The sequence below is a fragment of the Artemia franciscana genome, chromosome 9 (genome assembly GCF_032884065.1).
Source record: "Artemia franciscana chromosome 9, ASM3288406v1, whole genome shotgun sequence".
Taxonomy (NCBI): domain Eukaryota; kingdom Metazoa; phylum Arthropoda; class Branchiopoda; order Anostraca; family Artemiidae; genus Artemia; species Artemia franciscana.
This window is the reverse complement of record NC_088871.1, coordinates 16,572,955-16,595,578: the sequence shown is the minus strand read 5'-3', so window position 1 is coordinate 16,595,578 and position 22,624 is coordinate 16,572,955. Positions and strand designations below refer to the sequence as shown.

The window sequence follows — 22,624 nt, the reverse complement described above, 5'->3', positions numbered from 1 at the left end:
TTAAATCTACGTCAAACATGTCACTTGGGGTTACATTTTCCCCCGTTTGCTTTTCCTGTTATCAAATGAACCAAAAGCTTCCCATAAGAATTTAGATCTGACTTTTCTGATTGCAGTTCTTTGTCAGGTTCCACCATCGTAGCACATTTAAAATTTGCAACAACGGGAGTACCATCGCTTTTTATGAGAATATTTTCACTATTCAAAGCATTAAGTGTGATATTTTTCAAGTGTATATAACTCATGTCCCTAGCTACATCTCTTGCAATGAGTATTTGGCTCAGACAGCCTAGAGGCTTGCCGAGTTTTTCTCGGCAAGCGAAATCAAACTTGTTCGTTTATTTTTTTGTTGCTGGTTGATTATTAAGTAATTCATGTTTTACAGGGTGCCTTTGTAGGGCGTGATATATTTTTTGACGTAAAGTCGCTTTCTGAGAAGAATGCTGTTACAATTAGGGAAATATTTCACAATCCAGAGCATGTAATGGCCCGTTTCATTCTCAATCTCTATACAGGTATATTTAGTCATATCCTTTTTTGAATTTTTGCTTTTGAATTTGTTTTATTTAAAATTGTAGATTTTTTTAATTTATTTAACAGGACCAGTTATTTAGATATCCAATTTATTTAATAGTGTGTGGTTGAATTTATTCTGATTCAATTATTCCATGTGCTTGATACATAAAAGAAAATTGAAATTTCGTTTGAAGTTTAGTACAAAGCAGGTCATAATTTATGTCTGCCAAATGAAAAATTATTTTTGACTTTTGTTTTGTGGATTTAGAAAATCTTCCTAATTTGTTCTATACAAATATTTAAATGAAAAAAAAATCGATTCATAGTGAATTTCACCAAAAATTATTTTTGAATTTTGTTTTTGTGGATTCAGAAAATCTTCCTAACTTATTCTATACCAATATTTAAAGGAAAAAAAATATTGCAATTCATAGTTAATTTTATTCATTATATGTACAAAATTTTTCCAGATACCACCCCTCCTAAGCCATTGGTTACAAGTCTTTTTTACATGTTAATACAATTCTGAGCTCAGGAATAGTTTAATTCTTATTATAATTAAATTTTTTATGAATGTTGTAGTTTCTTGCAGTTGTACAATTCCACGTGACTTAAATTAGGACTGCATTTATGAACACAACCTTATTTCTGTACCGTAAAAGAAACTAAGACAAATATAGTGGGGATAGTCCTAACGGTACTTAGAAACCCTAGGCATATTGTTTTGGAAACAATTCGAAATTTTGCTTAAACTTTTGGCCATAATTTCATAAATTAACGGCACAAACTAAACTGTACTCTATGGGGACTGTTCCAGTATTGTATCGAACCTCTATTCTATTAGACATGTGCTTTTGAAAAGTAAACTGGGAACTTTGGTAAGAAGGTATAGTATATGTCTGGAATTTGTGTCAGCTTTTCTTTACCCACGAATTCCTTCCTAATTCCATTAATCCGCCGTATTCACCTAAAATAGCCTACTGTGCAAAATACAAGAAGGTATACACTATAGCAAATAGCTGTAGTGTATGTATTAAATTTATATTAACAGATGATAAGCAGATGTGTAACATCTTGCAGATGAGATTATTTTCATAGATTAGTTTCGTGGGTGATATGTTTTATTGAAAACGAAGAAGAAAAAACGAAGAAACGGTACATTACGCTTTAATAGTCTTCAGTGTGTCGTTGTAACAGTGCCCCACTCCTGGGTTTTCAGCCCAGGTTGGGGTTTTGAGGTTTACTCTCGGATTTTTTTTATCAGATCTTATTGAAATTTGATGTTTGGAAGAATATCGTGTCTCAGAGCTCTTATTTTAAATCCTGACCAGATCTGGTGACATTGGGGGGGGGGGATTTGAGAGGGAGAAATCTAAAATCTTGAAAAACGCTTAGAGTAGAGGGATCGGGATGAAAATTGGTTGGGGGGTTAATTCTGAAAAATAAAAATGTTTAGAAGGATATCGTACTTCAAAGCTCTTATTTTAAATCCTGACAGGATCTGATGACATTGGGGGGAGTTGGGGGGGGCCTAAAATCATGGACACGCTTAGAGTGGAGGGATTGGGATGAAACCTGGTGGAAAAAATAAGTAGAAGTCTTATAGGAGATACGTGATTGACATAATTGGAAAGGATCCGATCTATTGGGGGGAGGAGGGTTAATTCTGAAAAATTAGAAAAAATGACGTATTTTTAACTTACGAAGGAGGGATCGGATCTTCATAAAACTTTTTATTTAGAAGGACCTCGTAACTCAGATCTCTTATTTTTAATCTCAACCTGATCCAACGTCATTGGGTTGGGGGGCAGTTGGGGGGACCGGAAATCTTAGAAAATACTTAAAGCGGAGAAACCAGGTTGAAACTGGATGGGAATAATAAAAACAAGTCTAAGATACGTGACTGACATAACCGGACTGGATCCGCTCTCTTTGGTGGAGTTGGGGGGGGGGTGGTAATTCGGAAAATTAGGTATTTGTAGCTTACGAACGGGTGACCAGATGTTAATGAAATTTGATATTTAGAAGGATCTTGTGCTTTAAAGCTCTTATTTTGAATTCCGACCAATCCTGTGACATTGGGGGGAGTTGGAGGGGGAAACCGGAATTCTTAGAAAACGTGAAAATTGGGGTATTTTTATCTTATGAATAGGTAATCGGATCTTAATGAAACTTGATATATAGAAGCATCTTATGTCTCAGATGCTCCATTTTTGGCTCGCATTGGATCCTGGAACATAGGGGGTTGGAGGAGGGAAACAGAAATCTTGGAAAACGCTTATAATGGAGATATCGGGATGAAACTTGATGGAAGAATAAGCACAAATTATAGATACGTGATTGACATAATTGGAACGGATCTGTTCTCTTTGGAGGAGCTGGGGGGTGTTAATTTGTTAGAATTGGAAAAATTGGGGTATTTTTAACTTAAGAACGGGTGACTGGATCTTAATGAAATTTGATTTTTAGAAGGAATTCATGTATCAGTACTCTTATTTCAAACCCAGACCAGATCTGTTGACATTGGGGGGAGTTGGATGGGGAAATTAGAAATCTTGGAAAACGCTTAGAGTGGAGCAATCGGGATGGAGCTTGGTGGCAAACAAATACAACGTAGAAACAATAGGGAAAGTTTTTTCAAGACAATGGAAATTATTTATGTAGATATTTCGGCCCTATGTCCAAGGGCCGGCTTCAGCACAATACAATACTATATATATATATAAAAGAACTTACATCAAATTGTGAGAATTAAAACTGAATATAAAAACACTTATTAAAACATTTTTTTTTTTAAATATAGCCCTAGCATCCTTACTTCAGCGAAGTTCAACCAGGAACTTTGAGTCCTGGTTGAACTTCGCTGAAGTAAGGATGCTAGGGCTATATTTAAAAAAAAAAATGTTTTAATAAGTGTTTTTATATTCAGTTTTAATTCTCACAATTTGATGTAAGTTCTTTTATATATATATATAGTATTGTATTGTGCTGAAGCCGGCCCTTGGACATAGGGCCGAAATATCTACATAAATAATTTCCATTGTCTTGAAAAAACTTTCCCTATTGTTTCTACGTTGTATTTGTTTGTTATGGAAAGGCAGTGTGGTCTTCGTCGCTATTTTTGGAGCTTGGTGGATAGAATAAGCAAATATCGTAGATACATGATTGCTCTAACCGTACTGGATTCGCTCTCTTTGGGGGAGTTGGGGGGAGGGGTTCATTGCTTTGGCGAGTTTGGTGCTTTCTGGACGTGCTAAGACGATGAAAATTGGTAGGTGTGTCAGGAAGCTGCACAAATTGACTTGATAAAGTCGTTTTCCCAGATTCGACCATCTGGGGGGCTAAAGAGAGAGGAAAAATTAGAAAAAATGAGGTATTTATAACTTACGAGTGGGTGATCGGATCTTAATGAATTGTGATATTTAGAAGAACATCGTGACTCAGAGCTCTTATTTTAAATCCCGACTGGCATTAAGCCTCTGATTTTCCTTTTAAATCAATCTATTGGTTCTTAAAATTTTGTTAGAGCTCATACCATATAAGCTCTTGGCTCTTAGCTCTTCTTGCCTCGTCACAAGTGCGATATGAGCTCGTAGCTCTTGTTTTTTCTAATGTTATCTTTTTTCATGCATATTTGAAACTCGAAGAAAAGAATTGTTTTAGTATCACCAGTATAATGAAAAGAACGTCATTTTTCAAATATCTCCAAAGGAAAGAAAAAACAGAAAATGTATAGTTTTTAACTTTAGTTAAGTTGCAAAAGCAAGTTTTTTCTGATTATTTCGGGGTAGGGATGACTTCAGAAATTGTGTAGTTAGAAATGATTTAAAGATTTGACAAAAGGAATAGCGTACCCAATGATGGGGCCACAGTAAAGGAATTTATCTGTTAGATCTTTACATATATTTTAGGGTTATACAAACCCTCGTATTTAGCTTTTTTTTTCAGAGTCAGTTGGGATCTTTTTACGAGCTTAATTTGGAAAAAAATTACCAATTGGATCACACCAAGGAAATGAATCTTTTAAGTCTCTTCATATATTTTAAAGTATTATTTATCTTTTTTTGTGGAGTGGGTGGGGACCTTTTTCTTGCAAGTTTGAATTTAGAAAAAAGTTGACCAATTTGGGTGATCGAATCTTCTGACTATTTGCAGTCTTTGATCTGTTTATAAAGTAATCAACGTGAAGAATATACATGTTAAGCTACCTTCTTGAAGATCATTAAATTGATTACATTTAATCCAATTATCTCTTCAATTTCAGACAGACTTCTGAAGTACATAGAAGACCGGTTGTCTGACCGTTCAGATCCCGAACGCTATTTGGCCACTCTTTTCGAAATGCATACTAGAGTCACTAATTTGTCTGATGAACTATCTAGGCTTGAGTTAGTAAGTGACTCAAGCTACTTGGCAACTCTGCGGGGCAAAATATTTCAAAGTTATTTGGAGACGTATCCGAGGATTGAAGAAGAATATTTGCAGACGAAATTTCGTCTTATCCTCGACAAATTTTATAGTTCAAAAGTGAGTTTTTACTTTTTCTAGATATTCAGGTGAATATGTGTGTTCGTTGGAATAAATGTTTGTTTTGGTGAGAAGTTAATTTTTAGCTAGGACTTCTCTTTCAGGGTCAACATTTTGAACTAAAATTTTCAGAAGAAATTTTGAGTGTGTTAGAATCAATATTATTTTTCGGTGATAACTTAATGATAACCGATATTTCTGCTTCAACATTGATATTCCGAACTAAAATTACAACGCAAAATAATAATTTTACTGATTACGAGACTAACGCTACCATGGCCACGCCAAGTCATATGTTTGAATCCTGGAAAAATTTTGAGTTTTGATGTGTAGTTAATTAAAAAACAAAGACCTTTTTTAATAATCAGTTTTGGAATTCTTGGCTCTTCAGTTGCTATAGTAGCTGAATAGGGTATGTGTCAATCATCCTAAATTTTAGAAAAGGAGGTAATTTCGTCACTAGTAAAAAAATGAGAAAGTTTATCCACAAGAGGGGAGATTCGCCAAACTATCGACTCTCTAAAGAAGGCGTTGTATCTGACACTTATCTATGCTCTTTCAACAATATTACGTGAAGAGTATGGTCGCTGCCGATAGGATAAAAAGTACTATACCAAAAAAACAAATGTTTCAGTGTTTTTCAAAAAGTGTTCAGTGTTTTAGTCAATCATTTCAAAACTTTGAAAGTACCGATTTGATGGGAATGTTTTAAACAACAATTCAATCAAATCTTAATTTCACAGAATGAAACATTAAAAATTAATTAAGTCTTAACATTTTACTTTTGTCAATGGTAAGATTTGTCTTAAACTTTGGCAACAATGACCAACGACGAATATGTAGGAACAAAATGCTTTATTGGGGAAGGGATTGAGTCAGTTGTCAGAATTTCTACATGACGGATTAAAGCTTTTCCTTTTATTTTTAGGGTCATGAAAAACGTCAGTTTTCTGGAATCAGTACTATTTCAGAACTCAAGCGAGAAGTTCAAGCAGCAATAACTGCCAAAACGAACATTCAGTTCTCTAGCAGCGATCTTTCTAGTCGAGGAGAAATATTGCTCTCTGAAGAAGCTGTGGTTATTATTTTGCAAGAATCCAAGCAGGCCCTGAAACGCTGCCATGTGGTAAGTAGATGGTACAGTGATTGTTGACATTGAAAGCCCAAGACCATTTAATGCCACTCTTTTGTGGGTAACAAGGGTCATACTCAGGAGGGGGGAGGCACTGGGTTCTTCTTCCCTGAAGTGAGGAAGATTACGTAAAGTGTTCTTTTTATGCAGTTTTTTCTCAGCTATATAGTGACTAAAAGACGGAAGAAAATTCCATAGTTAGGCACCCCCCTCTATTCAGTTTGAAAAACTATAGTAGGTTTTGATTATATGAAAAAGTTTATGTTAAGAAAATGGAATTATACTAGTAAAGAATACTTATATTTTGAATGTTTTATAAGTGCTTTATAAACAAAATAGTATAATAATGTTGCGCCCACTCTAGTTACACAGTGTGATGATCTCTGTAATCTTGCTAATAAGCGATGTAGTAGTTCTTTTAAGTGTTTCTGTAGCCTAAATCTGCAATCCTAGATCTTTTTTTTTTACAAAACATATGCAAGAACTTTTTTTTAAATGGCTGATTTTGCGAAGTCGCTTTTATAACTTGACTTCGTCAGAGAACGAATCTTGATAAAAAAAAAAAAGTACAAAAGCAATTCGTCCCATGTAAGATGTTCAGTAAAGTATACTTTTTAAGTTACACCCAGCTATTTCAAAAGTTACAGAAAGAATACCTGCTTAATTTACATATATCTGCAGAAAGACACACAATCGAGAGTAGTGTATTTTTGACACCGTTTTTTTTTTTTTTTTTTTTTTTTTTTTTTTTTTTTTTTTTTTTTTTTTTTTTTTTTTTTTTTTTTTTTTACTACAGCATTCTTTACCGGGATCCGTGCAAGTAACGTTTTTTGTATTTTTTGAAGGATTGTAGACAACCTTCGCACAGCTAATCGCAATACCTTCTGCCTTGACGAGTTCTTATAATTTTGGATGATTTCATCTTAGCTTCGCACAGAATAAAAACTGCTTCGGTTGGCAAAATTCATGAATTATATAAATGTAAAACTGCAGTTACGCTTATGTCCATATGTCTCTTATGTCATCTAGAAATCATTTCTTAGTTTCTTTTATTACAGTTGTTTTTCGAAAAAAACTAAATGACAATTTCCATGTCTGTTGTCATTATGTATAAAAAACTATTTATTTGCACATATGAAATTGAATTTTTTCCAATCAATGAATCAAACAGTTCGTGGTAACGAACTGTAGTAAGGAGCGACCCGGCTCAATAGTAACCAAAACTCTAGAACATTGAATTTTGATGTCAATAGCTACATCAAAAGAATCGCATTTTAATGCTGATTTTAAATATATAAGTTTCATCAAGTTTAGTCTTACCCATCAAAAGTTACGAGCCTGAGAAAATTTGCCTTATTTAGGAAAATAGGGGGAAATACCCCCTAAAAGTCGTAGGATCTTAACAAAAATGACACCATCAGATTCAGCGTATCAGAGAACCCTACTGTAGAAGTTTCAAGCTCCTATCTACAAAAATGTGGAATTTCGTATTTTTTGCCAGAAGACAAATCACGGGTGCGTGTTTATTTGTTTGTTTTTTTTCCCAGGGGTCATCGTATCGACCAAGTGGTCCTAGAATGTCGCACGAGGGCTCATTCTAATGGAAATGAAAAGTTCTAGTGCCCTTTTTAAGTGACCAAAAAAATTGGAGGGCATCTAGGCTCCCTCCCACGCTCATTTTTTTCTCAAAGTCAACGGATTAAAATTTTGAGGTAGCCATTTTGTTCAGCATAGTCAAAAACCATAATAACTATGTCTTTAGGGATGACTTACTCCCCCACTATCCCTGGGGGAGGGGCTGCAAGTTACAAACTTTGACCAGTGTTTACATATAGTAATGGTTATTGGGAAGTGTACAGACGTTTTCAGGGGGATTTTATTTTGTTTGGGGATGGGGCTGAGGAGAGGGGGCTATATTGGAGGATCTTTCCTTGGAGGAATCTGTCATGGGGAAGAAAAATTCAACGACAAGGGCGCAGGATTCTCTAGGATTACTATAAGAAAACAATGAAAAATAAACATGAAAACGTTTTTTCAAATGAAAGGAAGAAGTAGCATTGAAACTTAAAACGAACAGAGATTATTACGCATATGAGGGGTTTTAAAAATACTTTAGCATAAAGAGCGAGGTATTTAGGAGGAGATAAATACCTTGCTCTTTATGCTAAAGTATTTTGAGTAATTTCAACTATTTATTCTACGGCCTTTCTGATTCAGGGGTCATTCTTAAAGAATTGGGACAAAACTTACGATTTAGTGTAAAGAGCGAGGTATTAACGAGGGTACAAACCCCCTCGTATACATAATAAAAATATAAGGTTATGAAAGTTTGTTACGTAAGTTAATTCTTAAGTTACGTATATTTTTTACTAATAAAAACTTTCGTTAAAAATTAAAAGTTCTAGTTGCCTTTTTAAGTAACCGAAAAATTGGAGGGCAACAAGGCCTCCTTCTCCACCCCTTATTTCTCAAAATCGTCTGATCAAAACTAAGAGAAAGCCATTTAGCCAAAAAAAGAATTAATATACAAATTTCATTTTAATAATTTATGTGTGGAGAGCCAAAACCAAACATGCATTAATTCAAAAACGTTCAGAAATTAAATAAAAAAAACTAATTTTTTTAGCTGAAAGTAAGGAGCGACATTAAAACTTAAAACGAACAGAAATTACTCCGTATATGAAATGAGTTGTCCCCTCCGCAATCCCTCGCTCTTTACGCTAAAGTTTGACTCTTTGCCACAATTCTACTTTTTAAAACAATTAAAAGCTTTAGCGTAAAGAGCGAGGGATTGCGGAGGGGACAACTCATTTCATATACGGAGTAATTTCTGTTCGTTTTAAGTTTTAATGTCGCTCCTTACTTTCAGCTAAAAAAATTAGTTTTTTTTTATTTAATTGCTTAATAAAAGCATCTAAAATTTCAAAAACTGCAATTAAATCACCATGTAAGCAAATTTCCTCCTCAAGTTTACACAAGAAATATTAAGGCGTAAAAGTGCGTAAACGGGCATAAATAGATAATAATATGTATGATTCAATAATATGTCCTTAACCAGACACATGGAAAAATTTGGGGATTGAGACGATCTATGAACATGGCAGTGCGCTCGAGCGTGCCTTATCTGACCTATCAGCTTAACACTAACTTCCCCAGATGTAATACGTATAAGATAAATGCAAACAGTTATCTTGTAACTTGTTAACTGAAACGCTAAGGACAATTGGGCCAATAATAACATTAATTCCATGTACTTTCTTACTCACAAGTCACTTTAGATGCACCACGTTTCGCAATTACTATCCATTCTTGTTCTCTCTATATAATTTAATGAATTTACAATGTTTGAAAAGTTTGAATTTTTTTTTACATATGACGTCACTTATCCTCATCTTACCTTTTCCAGGTTTACCAGGTGTAACTTATCCGACAACTAACCCAGACCATTTCAAGTAGTAATTCTTTTAGGCTTTGACTTCATTTATATCTCGTGAAGCACCCAGGATAGGTAGTCGGGCTTGTTGGACAAGTATTCTTGGAATGGTCGACCGTACTATTGAAGTTTTTATCATTAATTTAAAGGAAGTTTCATGTAGTAGGCTGCTCATTATATTATTTTATAAATTTCAAAAAGTATTGCTCTAGGAATGAATTGGCTTTATCAGTATGGGATCCAGTGAACAAAAATAAGTTAAAAACTGCTTGATTATATTACCTTTAAATGTCACCACTTTTTTTCTGTTTTAGTTATCATACCCCAACAAAAGGATCGAAGCAATAGCTAGTCATTCCGAATTACTGTTAGAAGCTATTCTTTCCAACCATTTAAATTATGCTTTAGACATTGGGATTCAGTCCATTCCTCTAAGCGAATTTCCCAAAGGTGCTCAACCTCCTCAAATTACATTTTATGATACAGTTCATTTGGGAACTAACATTGTTCATCTTTTGGGAAAACATTTGGCTGACGTGGTTCTTCCAATGATCAGGTAATTCTTTTAATTTGATTGCTTTAACAACGAAGAAGCTGTGTTGCAACTTTTTCTCAAGGAAATACTTGTACCCCAACTCAAAACCAATTAGTCTCTTTTCAAAATTTGGCTCAAATTACATTGAAAACAAGCAGCCGTGTGGGTATAAAGAATATATAAGAAAAAAGTTTTTTTGAACTGTTTCATTAAAACTAATATAACAAGGTTGATTTAATATTTTAACCAAAAAAATCGGGAAACATGTAAAAAAGAGAGGCGAAAGCTTGCGTAAGAACATTTTTTTTTTTTTTTTACATTGAACAAGACTTAGGTGATTTTACTTTCATGTATGAAGTAGGTATCGCTCTTATAGTTGTTAAAGATATTTTTTCCGTTTTCTCTCTCCTGTCATTAATTAAAGAGGACACAACTTCTAAAACAACACAAAAATTGGGTGACTATTATGAAATATATAAGAAATTATTATGAAAATACTTTATTCAAATGATCACAATTTTAATTACTGATGACTAGATTTATTACACATTTTGCTTATTATAGAAAACCAAAGAATGTGCTTTGGGTGTTAGGCTTTACGGCCTTGCCAATACCCATGGGGAAAAATGCCTATCCAAGTGCAGTAGCAGGTAGATAAACTCAGTAATGACCGAAGCGTCTGTCGTATATAATTTTTCTCAGACCGGATGTTGTAAAAGAGAATTTAATGCAATGGGGAGAGGGCATCGCCAAACGCTAAGTTATATTGTGGTTTTAACTAGCGAAAAGAATTGGAGAGTACTGTACCCATTTTATCCCTAAGTACCACCTTGGAATCTGATAAAACTTGAAGGTGGCTATTTAAGTTGGACTAATTAAAAAGTTAAAAATGTGCCTCAACTTGTGATTGGATAAGATCTCTAAATTACTCAAATAATTCGTTTTCAGACAGAGGCTTCCAAGTGCATTAAATTATGGGCATATCAAACCTTGGCGAAATCAGAATCACACGAGGACTTTTTCTCTGTGTAATTACAGGGGCTAAAGTAAGCTCTAGATAGTTTATATATATATATATATATATATATATATATATATATATATATATATATATATATATATATATATATATATATATATATATATATATATATATATATATATATATATATATATATATATATATATATATATATATATATATATATATATATATATATATATATATATATATATATATATATATATATATATATATATTACGTTAGTTTTAATTATATAGGGGTCATGGAAGAGGGAATGTAAATGATTGATATCAAAATAGGGGAGATAAACAATAAAATGCCTGAAGGTGATGGACAGGAGATAATATTCAGTTATCATCGCCGTCCTGCGTTTTACATTTCTTGGTTACTTTTAGAGTGAAAATAAACCAAAATCAGTGTGATTTTTTGATTGGCAAAATTAGAGTAGTGATCTCAGTTTCTGAAAAAGCACAATTGTGAATTTGGAAAAAATACCAGTATACGCCAAGAACTGGATGACGTTGGTGATTTTTTTTTGCCACTAGTGCCAGTTTCGATTTTTTATAAGTTATCTATACTCTTCGGCTGGTACTACTATTTCGATGATATATGAATGTGTGTAAATTCATTTTAAATCTACATCTTTCACTGAAAAATAAAAAGATACTTACGATACTAAGTTTTTAAAAAGGATACTAAGTTTTAAAAAAGAGAAATGAGCTTGTCTCAAAATTCAAGCTCAACAACAGAAATTATTATGAATGGTAATTCAAACCTAACACAAAGAAATGTACAATGAGTAATGAATTCATACTTAGATAAAAATCAGATTGCGAAGAATAAGAGTGGGTTCTTCCGCCCCCTCAAACCCCCTAAAATGCCTAAAGGTTAGAATATCATTCGTGGCTTGATTAAAACTAATTGTATTCTGTCAAAAGTAAGTATTGTTGTCTTTGAAAGGATTAGTTGGCTACTATTCTTCCGTAAATGTCATGAAAAACAAAAAGAAAAGAAAAAAAAAGAACTTTGAAAAAAAGAAATAGTAAGGACAACTGTGTAGCGTTAGAGTTAAATTAAACTGATAGTCAGAAATATATTTTTGTCGGTGATTTTTTTTTTTTTCTCCAAGATACAGTGTCATTTACACTTTATTGTAAACTAACTAGATGGCTTGAAATATTACTGTTTAATGGTAATATTTGTGATTAATTGTAATATTTAATAGTAATATAATAGCAATATAATTATAATGGTGATGTTTTTGCTAACTACCTATTTTCGTAGTTTTTTTTTTTAAGGAATGAATTTAAACTAAAGCTTCAGTGAAAATTAGCGTGATCTTTAAGTTGTAAAACTAAGCTAATTGTATCCGTTGTATTTATTTTGATAATTTTTTCTCCTGGATGCTTGAGCAGTGTATTAATATTTTTGTTGGTTTAATTGTTTCTTAAATGTTTTATAGGGTGACCAGAACTTTATACTGAATGTATGCAAAGCATAATACTTCAAATTTGACATATTTAGTATCGAAATATAATAAAATATTCAGAGATTTTAACTCAAGGCCTGTTTTCAATAATTAAACATTTTATATACTGTTCTTTGGAATGTTCATAAATTTGAGATGTGTAACTTAGGAGCTCGTGTATGACTTTTTCCTTCCTCAAGGTCTCTTCTCATAATTGTCTACTACCGAAAATTGTCTAAAGTTAATGACTTACCCAGCCTCTAGTACCGAGAGATATTGCAAATCATTTGTCCCCTATTTTACTCGGCATTTTAGTAATATTATCTTGACTAATATTTTATGTTTAATACAGTTTATTTCAGGTATTTGCCTGCGAGTGTTTTTGAATATACCAACCATTTATATGCTTAATCGATAAATTCTGTATAAACGGTCACTATTATTATCACGAACTGTGCAAACCGACTCTTGACATATATAAATTTTATCTAACACTCATTTTAGTCTCGTGACCTTGAAGCTGCACTTGCTGCTTTAAATTTTTGTGCTGCTGTTTATTTGTTTTTGATCTTGTTTGTGTCTTCTTTTTTTTTAACACTGACATGCTCATTTTACCTCCATCCAGCTATTGTAGTGAATAAATATATTCCATTCTATGCAAGTTCCTCTCAATGATGACTTGGTGGGAAAACTGATGAGAAACAGTGGTATGATGCTTGAAATTTAGAAAGGAGAGGATGGACCAAGGTACAATTTGAGCATAAACCGGAAGGAGTTTGAGAATTAGTCTATTTCTTAATTATGCTTTAGCCTGCAATATGTAGGCCTATTCTTTATCATCTTTTTACGTTAATTAGAAACGAAATTGGGTACCATTGTCGTCAATTTTGAGAAGCACTACTATGTCTTTTGAATATAAATGTCTTCTTGTTTTCAACTGAGTGAATGAACGAATGATCTATTTCAAAGTCAATTATCACATGGTCAAATGACCGAGTTTGTATTTTAGCCCAGAAAATATAAAGATTAAAACAACATGGTTAATAGCTACATAAAATACTGTCATACTGTCCAATCGTCAGTCTAATATTTAGGCAAAATAATTTAATTTCGAAAGTTTGATGCCTGTAACAATAAGGAAAATGAAAGGAAAATGAAAAGAAAATAAAGAGACGACAGGAGAGTGTACAAGAAATGACTAGACTAAGTGGAAGCGTAATTAGCATTTTGCACATGTTTTGTTTTTCTAATTTTGTCTAAATTATCAATTGATAACTCTTGTGTCTGTTGCCTCTTCTTTTTTGTCTAGCATATTTTCTTTGTAGTCTTCACACTGCACCTGAATTTCAATAAATACGAAGAATTGCGTTTATTCCATTCTTTACAATATTTCAGAGGCAGTGCGTACGAAGAGCAAGTAATGGATCGGAAAGAGGCAATTGTTACAAGTTTGGAAGGCAAGTTTCAAATGGGACTCGATAGGTCTATTTCAGCGATCATCGGTTGGATAAGAAGCACTTTACAAAACGAACAAAGAAAAGCGGATTTTAAACCGGAAAATGATGATCAGTTAGCTATGCCAACTCCAGTAAGTCTGCCTTTTATTGTGTTATTTGATACTGATTTATTGTTGCGTTATAAAATAAGATAATATTTTGCCGACAAAATATGGCAATCAGTGTGTGGTATATTAGCAAAAATCACTGGCCCATTTCTCGGTTAAAATATTTATCTGGAGCTCTTTGAATATTAACTTTGAACTCTAATTCAAGGATAATTCAAGATAAAATTCTCTTTTAGCCTTTATTTCGTGTTCTAATTATTTCTTTCGTGATCGTAACCCCCCCCCCCAAAAAATAAAATTGGATACGTTTTGGGGGGAAAGGCTAAAAGTTCAGTAATTAAAAGCTTTTTTTTTATAAATAAAAGAAAAAAAGGTTTAGGGCCGGACAGTACGATTACCGAAAGTTAGCTATGCAGAAGAGAACATACTGTAAAAAAAGGGGGGCGGTATCCTTTGGTGAATCCAAACGGGTTTAGAAGGCGTTCCTTAATTTGACGCAGCAAAATTTTAATACCAGGGTTTTCAGTTGTAACATGTTTTAAATGAAAAAATAACAAAGATAGCTAAAAAGTTGACACATATGAAGAATTTTGTTCCACTTTCAGCATTAGCCTTTTGTCAAGTTCAGGAAGTAGTAAATTTGAAAAAAAAAAAATCAATTAAAGAAAAGACGTGAGGATAATTGATAAAACATTGACAAGAACACGCTTATTTTGGATAAATTATTTGACAATTTGTGGGCTAGGCAAATTTTTGATTGTTTACACACAGGATTTTTCATTGGGAAAGAGAAAAATGTTCCAACCTGGTTGTGCCCCAAAATAATTAAGGGTCTAAATGTGAAACTACAGTGAATTTTGAGGGTTATTTTGAACTAAAAAAAAACAAAAAAACAATGAGCATTCTAATTAAGGAGTAAAATTTGGCAAATAATTAATTGAATAAAAACGTTAGGATAATTTATCAAATATTTTCAATGAACAACACACTTATTTTTCGACAGATTATTTGGCAATTTCAAAATTATGCAATTTTTTGATTTTTTACGCACGAGAATTATCACTGAGAAAGGGAGGAATGTTTCAACTCCAAAAAAAAACGGCCGAAAATACACTTTTTGGGTGCCATTTGGCACTATGTTTATTGAGTCAAATTTATAAAGAGCAATTAAATATAAGAATTGGTTTATAGCCCATAATAAGCTCTCTATGATGTCCATTTTTCTGATCAAGCCTTTCAAGTCCAAAAATGTCACCCAGATTGCACTGTGGCACTTTATGACGGCTTTATCGAGCCTGATATTTAAGAAAAGATAAGATATAAGAATCAGCTTTTATGAATCGTTAAACATCTCTCTATGATGTTCCGGTGCCTCAATAGCAGCGAAGAAAATTAAGAGAAACATATCACTGCTGCCCACGTAAAAAAGAGTTTTTTGTTGTTGTTGCTCAGTGAGCGAGGGGTGGGGTATAAGTTTCCTGTATAAGGTTTCAACAATGCCAATTTGAATGTTGGACTTTTTGATTTTCTAAGACATCATTTTCAAATCACATGCAACTGAATGACGCGATGCACGGGGCTGTTGGAATAATATGTAGCTCAAATGCCTCATTTAATCTCCTATGCAGGGAGTGGGAGTTGAAGGAAGTGGAAGGGGGATATGCACTTTAATATTAATGGTAAAGCTGGCGAAACAGCCAAGCGTATTAAACTCATCGTCGCCTACCCGAAAGCTTGTTTATAGTACACTACTGTTGTCAGTGGCAACTTATTGCTGAGTCCAGCTTTTACAAAAGCTGGTCTACTAATTAATTTAATTAATTAGTTAATTCTAATTAATCATTATTATTATTATTATTATTATTATTATTATTATTATTATTATTATTATTATTATTATTATTATTAATTAATTTCATTTAATAAATTAATTTTAGTCTACTGATTAATTTATGTTCGTTTGATGCTTGTACATTTTTTATTAATGTATTTTGTAGTGTTTTGATTTTAACTGAGTAATATCTTTTTAAATAGTATCTTTTCTTCGTTATCGCTTGAAGAAAAATGTCGTATGGAAGACTTAGGAAAGTAGCGGGCTCTCTTTGCTTTTTAACCGCTTGGTATATTCCCCCCCCCCATTATGTGGAAGAGTGCATGCACATTTGGTCCCAGGATCCGGATAGATGAGCTGCTATATATTATGTCAATTATTAATTCAGAATAAGCGCGACAATGTTCTTTGGCTGAAAATCAACTTTAAAAAAGCAACAAAAAGTGGAACAAGAAGAAGAAGATATTGAAAAGAGATTTGATTCCCATCTATGTCTTCTTATAGCAACACAACAACAAAAAGTGAAGACAATATTAACAGTGAAAGCAGCTCCACTTTGACCAAATTAGTTAACAAACGTGATCCAATAAATGGTCCAGTCTCACCTTTTCTTTAGTTGTATGGGCGCTTTCAACAAAGAGACTTGTTTTCCCTGAGACTAACGGCAGAAAATTTAGAATAGAATCATGAAAATTTTTAGACATATTTAAAACACATTTAGGCTTGTGTCTTTCGCAAGCTTTCCAACACCCCTTTCCCCGCAGGTGGCTTTAGAGGAGGGTGTTGAGGGAGCATTTGTCCCGAACTCAGACATTTTAGGGGCTTAAATCTGAATTAATTAATCTAAAATTTAAAATGATTTTGTAGTTTTTAGCATTTTATCTTTATTAAAATAAAGTAGAGATCGCAGTTGGCAGTAAGTTAGTCACCTACTAAAATACTTATGTAATAATACTTAATACTTACTGTAAGCATAAGCAAATTGAATAGGCCAGAACAGCCACTGCTTTCCCCTAAAGGATCGCCCTTGCCCGTTGACTATCCGGATGTGGACCCCGTTTTGTCCCACTAATAAAAATGCTGGAGCCACGCCCCTGACTATAAATCAAAGTCTAAGGTCTTTGAAAGGTTTATACTAAAAAATTCGTTGAGTAATATTTATATATTGTTGACTACTAGATCCTTTTGGTTCTTTAGCGAAAGAGTACATTGACCATTCAGCGAATTTTTTTTTTTAGATATCCGATTCTGAATTGCGACCAGTATTTATAACTTTCAGTCTTGTTGGTTCCGATACAGTCTCTTCTTGGAGAGTTGTTTTGGAAGTCGGGGTCTTCCAAGCTTTTTGTTCATTTACTTTTGTTTTTTCCTGTGCTTCTCCGTGGTAACCAAACCAAGTCCTCTTTTAGTACGTTTCTATACCATGTTTCGCGCAGTACTTTTGAAAAACTGACTAGGCCAAGTTCTTCATTAATTGCATGCTATTCTCGTCTTTCAAAATCCTTAACCTTAACCTGATTTGACAGACCACTCCTATTTGCTTAATATATTGGCACATTCACTTACAGCGTCAATTCAGTCAAGTTGAAACGCTGACCGTTTTTTACCTGAAGGGTTATTAAACCACTATTAAAATATCCAACCGTTGAGGAGTTTCCAATATAAAAGTGATGGTAATAAATTGTAGCAGAAGAAAATAAATTGATGAAAATGAATTTTTTAAGCTAATTAGAAAAAACTTAAAAGTCAAGTCGTTGTTTTCGAAATTATCTATAGATCCGTCTTAACATTATCAAACTTGTATGCACCATTTTCTTAGACAAGGTGAAATAGAATTTGCATAAGAAAGCTTAATTGAGAAAACCCAGTAAAAGAGAAAAGAAAAGAAGAAGCAAATACAGATTATAATGCTAGATCGGGGCACTATATAAAAGCCAATTTCAATCCCCTTGTACTTCAGTTGTTTCCAGACATGCTAAAAATATTTAATATGCAAGACATACCCGTGAGCTTTTCAATACCGTTCCCCCTTAAGTGCTAGCAAAGACTAAAAGTCCTGACATGGGACAAAGAATCTAACGTTATCTTTAAACCTGGGATATTAATCCTACCAGAGCCATCTTATTGATTATGGTTCTAGCAATGAAAAATGATTTTATACAAGGGAACAAATACCATTTTGCTCCTCGGACTAGCCATAGGTATTAAACTAGCATATTCTTAGCAAAACATTTTTCCTGATCAAGACCAAGGACTGGCATTTTCAAACTCATTTTCAATGTTTAATGTTTTGTTTTATGTTTGTTATTTTTAGGGTCAATGGGTCTTCAACTTGTTGGTATAATTATAGATCATTTATTACGTCTTATTATATAAACTAAGATTCCATCTTACCACAAACCCTGTTGGTGTCTTTTTTATCTGTTTTTTTCTTTCTCAATAAATTCTTCAATTGGATTATTATTGTATGATTTACTGATCATCTATAATTTTTTTTCTTGAAGTTATTTTCTAGTTGCCCATGTTAGTTACGACACGCTTAGGTGAAAACAAACAAATTTCAAAGTCTCTAGGTAACTTGAAGTTTAATTTCAACAAGCTTTGATACCTTATTCAAAAAGGGTAGGAACTATTAAAATTGAATAAGGCTAATGTCTGTTGGACAGGGTGCTTGTGAATGACTATAATATATAATTAGTCATGCGGACTTATTGTCTTTCCCAGTGATTATGCAGCTTCCTGCTGAGTATGAAAATCATCTTTTCATATGACCAGAGGACTTAGTGAACAGCCAAAATGATCACCTAAAGTTCAAAGGCAGCAAAATTAGATTCAATTGTTTGGTTTGATTAAGCAATATTTACGCAACAATATATATCCTTCAAAAGTAAGAGAAATCGAAGATTCAGTTATTAATAAAAAAGTCATTTAGTTTTTGACAGTAGCAGGCACGTAATTGAAAAAAGGAGTGAAGGTGAAAAGTCAGCAAAAATATTAAGAATTCAAAAAACGAAAATAACCTAAAAACATATGGCACCAAACAGCTTCAGGTGTTAATTTTCTTTCAAGTTCTTTTTGTCTTTTCGGAATTAGATTTTTAAAAAAACAAGTTTTATCAACTGAAAGTAAGAAGCAACATTAAAACGAACAGACATTATTACGCATATTAGGGGGTTCGCCCCCTCGTCAATACCTCGCTCTTTACGTTAAAGCTAGAATTTTGTTCTAATTCCTTTAGAATGACCCTTGAATTAAAAGGCCGTTTAATTAGAATAAACAACTCTTTTAAACTACCAAAAATAAATTTTAGCGTAAAGAGTGATGTATTGAAGAGGAGTTGAACCCCCTCATAGAGGTAATAATTTCTATTCGTTTTAACTTTTAATGTTGCTCCTTACTTTCAGTTGAAAAAACTTGTTTTGTTCATTTAATTTCTGATCGTTTTTTAAATAATGCTGGTAAATCTGGCGCCCCTTCATGGAAAATTCCCCCTTCATGGAAAAGTCATCCCCAAAGACATAGTAATTAGATTTTTCGACCGTGCTGAAAAAATGGCTGTCTCAAAATTTTGATCGGGTAACTTTGGGAAAAATGAGCGTGGGAGGCTGCCCTCCAGTTTTTTGGGTCACTTAAAAAGGGCATTAGAAGGTCACTTAATTCCGATTTTTTTATGTATCTGTTGATACCAAAATTCCGTTTTTTAGAGTTTCGGTTACTATTGAGCCGGGTCGCTCCACGAACTGTTTGATCAACAGATTGCTAGTGCTTGAATGTGTTGCCTGTTTTAAAGGATTACATTTGCTTATTGTTTTCATGGTTCAACAAGGCAATGCTGATGAAAACGTGTTGCTCTTCTAAAAGCTCCATAATTGGAAACAACTAACAAAAAAATCTTAGAAAATTAAAGTTTTCAAGTATGTTGTCCAGTGGATGGGGGGAGGGGTGAAATGCAAATAAGAATTTTAATTTGGATAGCCTCGGTACTTTAAAACTGCGCTAACATCGTCTTAATAGAGTAGAAGATATTCCTTAAACCGCTATGTGAATTACATGGGCACACCCAGTAATATCTTTCAGGATCTTGAGCTAATGTCCACTAGTCTGGCGGACTACTAGTCCACTAGTTTGTCCACTAGTTTGTCCACTAGTTTGGTGAAAATCTTTATCGTTATTTTACTTGTAATTTGTCATATAAAAAAACATGAAGACGTAGAAAAGACAGAGTAAAACAATATAAGGCTTATAACTTAAAATCCAAATTTCGAGTCATGTGGCACTTCGTTTCCTTGTTTTAGGTCATTCCCACCACTTTCAAACGTTTGGAAACGGCGGTTGAATCACGGCCAATGAGCCTGCAAGTTCTTTTTGTGTTCACATGGATCTTTATCGACTTGTGCCTCCACTCTTCCTCTTAAACTTTTTGGCTGTCTCAGACGATCTTTGACAACGTTTAAACCAGTTGAAACACTGTACTTTCGCAAGAGAATGTTTGCCAAGAACTTTTATAAGGAAATAATGACTTTCCACAAATGAATAGTCTTTCTTTGCAAAAAAGAAATAGTTTTTTGTTTTATTCCTAAATAGTGCAACGTGACTTCTCGCTAGTTTTGTTTTTCTCGAACATTACATTTTCTAGAAAAAATATAGGAAGGACACTAAATAAAATACTCACTGACTATTGCAGCTGCTGAACAGATCTTTCAACACAAATATTTTTATGTTTATGCATACAATTAATGACCTTTCTTGGCAAACTTTGATTTTTAAGCTATAGGCCTTTTAGTTATCTGTACAAATACTAAGTTTTTCCGTAATGTTTAGGATTATATTTTTATTTATTGTTAAGGTAGGTTTCTTAGGCAATTCCTTTAGAAGATCGTAATTTAGTTTAGTATCTTTTCTTTGTCCTTTTCCATGCCCTAAGAATCCCACCCTGTGGGAATAAAAATCTAACATACAGGACATATTTTTAGGGCCTAATGTCAATTTTCTTAAAAGCTAATCGTCTTAAAAGGACTAATGTGTTCTGTTCTGTCGCTATGCCCTAAGAATCGCTATCTATAGGAATGCAAATCTGACATACAGGACAGATTTTTAGGGCTTGAATACCTATCTTCTTAAAAGTCAAATTCGCTGATTCCTCTTATGGCAGTTTAATGTTTTACCAAAAGTAGTTCTGAAACGACTTCCCTATGCAGAATGGCCTATAGTATAGGCCTATAGGGTATATAACCGCTTCTCAGAGAGTTGAACTGTTCCGTTTCAGATCGTTTTATAAATTCCGTGATACAGGGATGAAACAGCAAGGAAATAAGAATTTAAGCCGAACAGTGGACAAGATGATATTTGGGTTTGTAATAGTCCCTGTTTTGAAATAAATCTTGTCTTGTCCTCGTTTATTTTTCACTTTATCTTATATATATCTTTATCTATTTTACTATAATCTTAACATCAGTCGATTTGAGACAGTGATAGTCCCTATCTAGACGTCGAGTCTTTTTTAAACTCGTACTTTTTTTACAGCTAGAATGATCATCACTAGACCGAGTTTATCCTCGGATAATCCATGAGCTCGGGGGGGTGATGGTAGAGGGCTAAAACCCCCCATTTATTGGTTTGTTTATCTTCTGTTTTCGTTTCTATTTTGACACCTTTCTACTTTTAAATTTGTTCAATGGTTTAAGATTGTTCTAATTTTAGGTCTGTCTCAAAGTATCTAGATTTATGGAGCGGGAAATCGGGAAAATAAAGACATCATTGGATGGACGTAATTTGGAAGCAGTTTTAACCGAAGTGGGAATACGTTTTCATCGAACAATATACGATCATCTGCAACAGTTCCAGTTCAATTCAGCTGGTAACGGGATTTATTCTGGCGTTTCTTTTCTTTTATGTAATAATGAAGAATAGGAAGTACATACCTCTGAAATGTTTAACCCCTCTGGACCTAATTTTTGGCCATATATGATTTTTTTTTTTTAAGTAAAGTGTAATTGGGGGAAGGTTAACACATGCACGAATGAATGAACATTTGACATTTGGTGTTCAATTTAACTGTTTGATTTAAATGAAAACTAGATCTACGTTGCATGGACAACGTGAGGTGTTGCGACAACGTTTGTTCGGCTTCGCCGAGTAAAGTGTTGCGAGAGCAACACTTTGGTTTTGTTTCCTCGCTTAGATTAAAGGCTGAAGTTGTTAATCTGTAAGGATCTTAAAATAAATACTATAGACACCTGCATCATAAAGTTATCCGTGAGTTTGTAGAGTGAAGAAAACATAGCTGCGACTCTACTGAATTGTTTCCATCTGTATTGGTTGCGTAAATAGTTGGTTTCTCCGAATAAGGATTAAAGTCAACTGCAGTATTTGTGGCCTATTTTGGGTTTCAGTGTCTACCTTACTTCTGAAGTTGTCAATCCATCTGAACTTTCAAAATGTTGTATCTCGTGAAGGAATAACTATTTACAAGTCCATTTCCCTCCGATAGACATGGTACCATATCGTTTCGACCATGAAATATACTGGCAAAAAATAATAGGTATACCAACTACCAAAATCTGCTAACCCTTCATCACAGAGTAACACTTTGG

At 33.5% G+C, this 22,624-nt stretch overlaps 1 protein-coding gene across 5 annotated transcripts in view; it reads left to right on the top strand.

The window, feature by feature from the left end:
- The window catches only part of LOC136031059 (exocyst complex component 5-like), a 223,056-nt gene that overhangs the window by 47,499 nt on the left and 152,933 nt on the right, over positions 1-22,624 (top strand). For all 5 annotated transcript variants that reach the window (XM_065710301.1, XM_065710298.1, XM_065710299.1 and 2 more), the window contains exons 8-13: positions 386-515; positions 4,781-5,043; positions 5,972-6,169; positions 9,923-10,164; positions 14,032-14,224; positions 21,732-21,888. In XM_065710301.1, the coding sequence (XP_065566373.1) occupies positions 386-515; positions 4,781-5,043; positions 5,972-6,169; positions 9,923-10,164; positions 14,032-14,224; positions 21,732-21,888 (1,183 nt within the window). The remainder of the gene's footprint in view (positions 1-385; positions 516-4,780; positions 5,044-5,971; positions 6,170-9,922; positions 10,165-14,031; positions 14,225-21,731; positions 21,889-22,624) is intronic.